The 7,652-nt window shown below is 44.9% G+C and overlaps 1 protein-coding gene across 1 annotated transcript; it reads left to right on the plus strand.

Annotated features, from left to right (window-relative positions):
- On the plus strand, positions 1–6,655 carry LOC139564466 (gonadotropin-releasing hormone II receptor-like). Its single transcript, XM_071384006.1, has 3 exons — positions 1–573; positions 3,051–3,252; positions 3,424–6,655. Exons 1-3 carry the CDS (start codon positions 37–39, stop codon positions 3,843–3,845), a joined length of 1,161 nt encoding a protein of 386 aa, XP_071240107.1. The 5' UTR covers positions 1–36; the 3' UTR covers positions 3,846–6,655.
- Positions 6,656–7,652: the final 997 nt, after the last annotated feature.

Consider the following 7,652-nt stretch of genomic DNA (forward strand, 5'->3'; position numbering starts at 1 on the left):
AGTCATTCATATAAACCTTGTCTTTTCCAACCCAGGATGTCTGGCAATCTGTCCCTCCTGAGGCCTCCATTAGTGGGTGCCACCGGGTCAATGCAACCCGCCCTCTCAAACATGTCCCAGTTTCCCCCTCTGGTTGACTGGGAGACACCCACCTTCACCCGCGCTGCCCAATTCCGTGTCGGCGCCACCTTAATCCTCTTCCTATTTGCTGCCTGCAGCAACCTTGCATTATTGGTCAGTGTGTGCCGGGGGCGTGGCCGGCGCCTGGCTTCTCACCTGCGACCACTCATCATGAGCCTGGCCGCCGCCGACCTGATGATGACCTTTGTGGTGATGCCACTGGACGCCATTTGGAACATCACGGTGCAGTGGTATGGCGGAGACGCCATGTGTAAGATGCTATGCTTCCTCAAGCTGTTTGCCATGCACTCGTCAGCCTTCATCCTGGTGGTGGTCAGTCTGGACAGGCACCACGCCATCCTGCACCCGCTGGACTCACTCAACTCCCACCACCGGAACAAGAGGATGCTGGGTCTGGCATGGGGCCTCAGCGTGCTTCTGGCCTTACCACAGGTGAGTTAAAACCCCGGTAGGCTTATTTACTATAAATAGCGTGGCACTCCAAGAAATTCAAGGTAAATTCCTTAAAGTGAAAGTGATTTTGTTCATTCCTGGTATGTTGTTGAGATGTCGTGTTCATGCCAAGTGCAGCTCTAGCTGTGGGTTAGTCAAGGCACTTAGAAATTTATATTTACATTTTAGCAATTTAGCAGATGCTTTTATCCAAAGCTACTTAGAGTAAGTGCATTCATCTTAAGATAGCTAGGTGAGAACCACATATCACAGTTGTCGTAAGTACATTTTGCCTCAATACAGAAGTTTGTTTTTTTTGGGTGGGGGGCGAGGGGGGAAGACTAAGATGTCTTATTTAAGATATTCTTTGAAGAGGAATGGTTTCAGTTGTTTTTGGAAGATGGGCAGAGACTCTGCTGTCCTACCTTCAGGGGGAAGATGGGCAGAGACTCTGCTGTCCTAGCTTCAGGGGGAAGCTCGTTCCACAATTGGGGTGCCAGGACAGGGTGGAGCTTTGACTGGCTGAGCGGGAGTGTACACATTATCAATCAGTTTGCACAGATGTTTCAAGTGCCAGTTAACACTCTTGACCCAGTGGCTGATGGGAGATGACAGGTGAAAGGATGGCTGAGGTCACCAATTGTGACAGATACTGAATTAATCTGGTCAAGGTCAAGCGTACATCTAATACACACACATACACACACAGTGACGAACGAGGAGGCATTACCTACGATTCTGTTCCTGCATGGTGTGCTGTACTCAACTGTCATCTCAACTGTCATCTGTGCACACATACTGATGGACCTAGATGGGGATTTAATGAATATAGGCTGGGGATCTCCCTGGCTCTTTGGCAATGTGTTCCTTGAATCAAAAACACAATCCTGTCTGCTGTGTCATTGAAAAATGCTTTCCTGAAAACCCCTTGACAAAAACAGTGCATTAAGGATTATGTGAAAGCGATAGTTAATGGTGCACTGGGCTGTGAGGACAGCCAGTGTAGAGTGAAATGTGGATGGATGCTTTCATTGATTTGCTTTGACAGTGAAGTCAAATATTTCCTCTGAACTTGACGGAGTGGTTTATGCCTTGTAATATATTATTATTATAAACAAATATAAAAAAGATGCCCCACAGTGTGATCTTGAATTTGTTTTGGGCTACAACCTATTCAAATTCACACTGCAGGGCATATTTTTTCCCCCTGTAGAAAATACATAAATAAATATATTACAAGTCATCTGATATAGAATGTAGCCTAAGGAAATATAAAATGTACAGTACATAACTTACCGTAGTTAGGATTGTTCTTGGGTATATTCTTGCGCAGTATGTCAAATGGTTTCAAAGAGTAATGGCATACTACTGCACCACAACTTCAAAGTAGTGCAGGCTTCTCTACATTGTTTGGATGACTTACTTCAATCGGCAGGAGAGTGACTGTTTGCTTGAATGGGGGAGAGTGTCAGGGTGTGGGACGGGAGGTTCAAAGGGGGGGGGGGGGGAACGGCATGCGTCCCTCATGAGAATAGATTTATTAATCTGAGTAGACAAATAAGCCTAATTTGCTGTCAGAGTGGCGCCGGAGCTGCTGGGAGTTTTATCAGTGCACCTTGAACGTCTCGCCTCAGGCTCTTCCCCTGTAATTAAATTTTCAGGGCTGCAGAGTGCAGAGGGGCATAACAGGATTTACGTATCAGTGCCACACTGTCAGAGATCCCACGTAATCACCACCCATATGCAGCAGAGGGGCAAGGACAAGGGGGTAGATAGACAGATAGGGATATGCCTTCTGGAGTCTTCCTGGAAATGAGGAGGCATTTCAGCGAGAAATCTTTAAATTCCTGGCATGCTGGTATTAGTTAGTTAATTGTGCCCCCCAGAGTGTGAAATGTGATTATATTCCTGAGAATTAGGAAAGTGCAACATCAGCAGCGGGAGGAGGGAGATGTTGTAAAAGCAAGTATTTAAACACTGAAAACAATCTAATGTTGGGGGATTGGAAAACAAGTAAAATTGCATTGTTGCAAAAAGCGAACAACTCTGCCCCCAACTCAGATTAGATACAATTAGTATAAAATCAATTCAGTATTAATAATGTCTGTCATAGTGATTTATGTCCCCAAATAATTTTGAAAGCCATTGCAGAGTATGGATCCACCTTGAAAGTTACTGTGATGCTACTGACCACTGCATTCCTTAATCAGAAAATACTGCAGACATGACTCAGCCACTGCATTTTCTCATTAAACCACCCATTTCTGGCTAGTGCTCTAGCACAAAATAGCAGCCAAGACCTCAACTGAGTTTTATACTTTGAAGGTAGATTAAATGATCCTCAACAGAACCTAAATTAGTACTGTAGTAGCCCAGTGTATACCTGTGTGAAAGGTGCTGCTGTATTTACAGTAGGTGGATTGTCATACATCTTAGATGTTGTGGTTGTTGTTACTCAGTGACTTCCTGTTCCCCAGCTGTTCATCTTCCGGGCCATCAAGGCCGAGGGCGTAGACTTCACCCAGTGTGTGACCCATGGCAGCTTCAAAGAGCGATGGCAGGAGACAGTCTACAACATGTTCTACTTCGTCACTCTCTACGTGTTCCCCCTGCTGGTCATGAGCTTCTGCTACACACGCATCCTCATTGAGATCAATCAGCAACTCCACAGGAACAAAGGTACAAGCTAGCTATTCCAATCTGGCAACCATAATACTTGCATGGCCAAAATGGCAACCTCAGTAGGCCTATATGCTGTTCCAACATTAATTATACATTGACAATGTTTAGGAGAGATATGATAGCTACATTAGCTTTAGGAAGCTACTAACCAGTGCCATACTTTTCCAGCTGGTGAGTCCTGCCTGAGACGCAGTGGCACAGACATGATCCCCAAAGCACGAATGAAGACTCTAAAGATGACCATCATCATTGTGATGTCCTTTGTGGTCTGCTGGACGCCCTACTACCTCCTGGGTATCTGGTACTGGTTCCAGCCGGAGATGCTGCAGGTCACGCCTGAATACATCCACCACGCCCTGTTTGTCTTCGGCAACCTGAACACATGTTTTGACCCGGTCATCTATGGCTTCTACATGCCCTCGTTCCGGGCCGACCTGGCCATGTGCTGGTGCTATAGAAGAAGGGACATTAATATGTCGCCCAGGTCTCTGGACCGCCTGTCCGCCCACCAGGGCCCCCACAGCGGAGAGCAGGACTCTGACGCCCCCGGTGTGGAACAGACCAAAGAGACTGGAGGTGACGGTAGATGACTGGCGCTGACAGTAAGTACATCTGTAAGGTTGGAGGGCTGAGAGAGAGCAGACCTGGAAATGAGCGCTACTAAGGAGTATGTAGACCGACCTACTTATTCTGTGAGGTGAAGACAGTGACATGCTAAACAGCACCACCAAAATGTCTCCCCTCTGATTGTACGCCCATCTTTGACATTTTGAGGACATTGTTGAAGCATGGGAGGAGGCACTTGAGTTAGGGGTCAAGCCCAACCTGAGATGAAAGGGATAGATGGATAAAGAGACAAAACTATCTTGGAAGCCAAGGGTTGAAGGGTTCAAATCCTTCAGGATTACCTTACCCAGAAAATACATGTTTTCTGGGCCTAATCTTCAGCGTTAAGCACCATGGCTAAGGCAGTTCAGAGGTAGACTTGGGAGCCACCCTGATCTTGTGAGCTTACATAAATGGTTCGTTGTATCCAAGAGGTCCAGAGGGAGGCAGAACAGAACCAACTGGGCTGCAACACGTTTCTGCCAACGTTGGATATCCAGATATACAGCAACAGTTAAGCACATGCCATTCTATTTCAATTACTATAAAATGGAAAGGCAAACTCATGTTAAGCGCCGTTCCACAACCCTCTACGAACCATTCAAACCCTTTCTGTCCCCTGATATATACACCATGCTGCTTACAGTATGTCACACACTGCCTGCTGTCTGCCTACAGGTTGCTTTTCCATGCAACACTGTGTCCTTACAATGCCAGGCTGCATGAGATCATCTCCATAGCCACACATCACTATACAGAACTGTCAAATTACAAAACAAATTACAAATGCAGTAGGTGGTACAATAAAATGGTTGGCCGTTTCCCTCAGAAGACAAACAGTCCAGAGAACTGTCACATTCAGTGCATGTCATGGAGAACAACATAATCTGTACTGTACTTATTATTCATGCATTCACTTCAGCCATTCAGGCTTGAAAACCAAAGCACAACTACAGTATACTATAATACACTGAGTGTACAAAATATTAGGAACACCTTCCTAATATTGAGTTGCCCACCCTTTTGTTCTCAGAACAGCCTCAATTCGTTGGGGCATAAACTCTACAAGGTTTCAAAAGTGTTCCACAGGGATGCTGGCCAATGTTGACTCCAATGCTTCCCACAGTTGTGTTAAGTTGGCTGATGGTGGATCTCTACTCCGAAGAGAAAAAATCCACTCGCAGATGGATACCCTGCTGTCATGAAGGGATGCACCGGATTGGCAATGATGTTCAGATATCCTGTGGCATTCAAAAGTCACTCCAGTTTTATCAAGGGACCCAATGTGTGCCATGAAAACATGACTAACTGTAGCCTGTCTGTTGCTGCTCTACACAATTTGTGTCAGCCTCCTCTGTCCTCTTTCATCAATGACCCTGTTTCAACCACTGGCCTGCCGATGGCTGGATGTCCTTTGGGTGGTGGACCATTCTTGATACACAGAGAGAAACTGTTGAGCGTGAAAAACCCAGCAGTGTTGCAGTTCTTGACACACTCAAACTGGTGCTCCCGGCACCTACTACCACGTTCAAAGGCACTTAAATATTTTCCCTTGCCCATTCACCGTCTGAATGGCACACATACACAATCCATGTCTCAGTTGTCTTAAGGCTTAAAAATCATTATTTAACCTATCTCTTCCCCTTCATTGACACTGGTTGAAGTAGATTTAACAGGTGACATCAATAAGGGATCATATCTTTCACCTTGATTCACCTGGTCAGTCTATGTCATGGAAAGAGCAGTGTTTGTACACTCGGTGTATATGGCAGCAGAGTGCAGACATGTGGAATCCATAATGCATCAAGCCCATTAATCTTACCATTGTGCTAAAGGGCCAAGAAGATACTTGTTAGTAGGGTCACAAGTAGTGGGCTAAACTATAGTCATTACGCTATACAAATCAATTCTCCTGATCATTCTCCTGTAGCTACAGTATGCTCTGAGGCTTGAGGCAGCCAGATTGATAGTCATGTAAGAAGAATATCATGGGATGTCTGTCCTGGGGGTATACACTATACACATACTGTATGCTCACCTTCTTATGGAATGTTCCGAATATCATATACTCAGAGTTATGAATTCACTTGGGGGTTGTTCCATCCCAACCAAAATCGGTATGTTCCTAAGCCGGTAAGAGTTCTCATAAAGGGAGAGTATGCAACAACCTCTCCCTCAATGTGAGCAAGACAAAAGAGCTGATCGTGGACTACAGGAAAAGGAGGGGCGAACACACCCCCATTCACATTGACTGGGCTCTAGTGGAACAGGTCGAGAGTTTCAAGTTCCTTGGTGTCCACATCACCAACAAACTATCATGGTCCAAACACACCAAGACAGTCGTGAAGAGGGCACAACTAAATGTTTTCCCACTCAGGAGACTGAAAAGATTTGGCATGGGTCCCAAGATCCTCAAAAAGTTCTACAGCTGCACCATCGAGAGCATCCTGACCAGTTGCATCACCGCCTAGTATGGAAACTGCTCGGCATCCGACCGTAAGGCGCTACAGAGGGTAGTGCATACGGCCCAGTACATCACTGGGGCCAAGTTTCCTGCCATCCAGGACCTATATACTAGGCGCTGTCAGAGGAAGGCCCTTAAAATTGTCAAAGACTCCAGTCACCCAAGTCATAGACTGTTCTCTCTGCTACCGCACGGCAAGTGGTACCAGAGTGCCAAGTCTAGGTCCAAATGGCTCCTTAACAGCTTCTACCCCCAAGCTATAAGACAACTGAACAATTAATCACATGGCCACCCGGACTATTAACATTGACCCCCCCCCCCCCCCCCCCCCCTCCCATTGGCACACTGCTGCTACTCGCTGTTAACTATTTATGCATTGTCACTTTACCCCTATCTACATGAACAAATTACCTCGACTAACCTGTACCCCCACACATTGACTCGGTACCCCCTGTCTATAGCCCCGTTATTGTTATTTTGTGTTACTTTTTATTCGATTTTTTACTTTAGTTTATTTAGTATATATTTTCTTAACTCTGTTTCTTGAACTGCATTGTTGGTTAAGGGCTTGTAAGTAAGCATTTCACGGTAAGGTCTACACCTGTATTCGGCGCATGTAACAAAGGAAATTAGATTTGATTTGACTTGAACCTTGTGGGGGAAAACAGACATTTGCCAAATTATTCAAAAAAAGACAATTATGCATAATTGTTTTTACCCACTTCAAGTACCAGACGTTGTTTATGAAGCAGGGTAGCAAGATAAAGCAAGATAACAAGGTATGGAAATGAATTTAGAATCAATACACACTGTAAAGCATTGGAATTATTGGACTGTTCAGTGTACAATATTTGCTGTTTACTGTTGTTCGGAATTCACAGGGTTATAAAGTAACAGGGTTGACAATAACAGGGTTGACAATAACAGGGTTGATGAGTTCATCTTAAAATCAGCCACAAATCCCCTTGGGAATGGAAGCTTGTTCTGTGTGTTCAACAGGGAGTGGCAACTGAATGCAAGCAAACAATTAAATAAAAACATTTGTTTAAACATTTCTAGCCTTTCTGTCCATGGGTAACAGAGTTGACGTGTTATACTCGACCCACTCAGTTTCCCACCACAGAACACCAGAAAATGCCCACCAGCTCACCTTCCTTTACGCCGATTTGACTATTAATGTACAATGTTTATTAATTTTTATATTGAAAAAGGAATCGTTTCACTATATTAAAACGAGAATTCAGTTCACGTAACAGGATTGACCTTAAAATGAGGGACATACATAAATAATCATCTTCAGGAATGACTTTGTCAAAGCAACAAAATA

Source organism: Salvelinus alpinus, chromosome 35, assembly GCF_045679555.1.
Source record: "Salvelinus alpinus chromosome 35, SLU_Salpinus.1, whole genome shotgun sequence".
Lineage (NCBI taxonomy): Eukaryota > Metazoa > Chordata > Actinopteri > Salmoniformes > Salmonidae > Salvelinus > Salvelinus alpinus.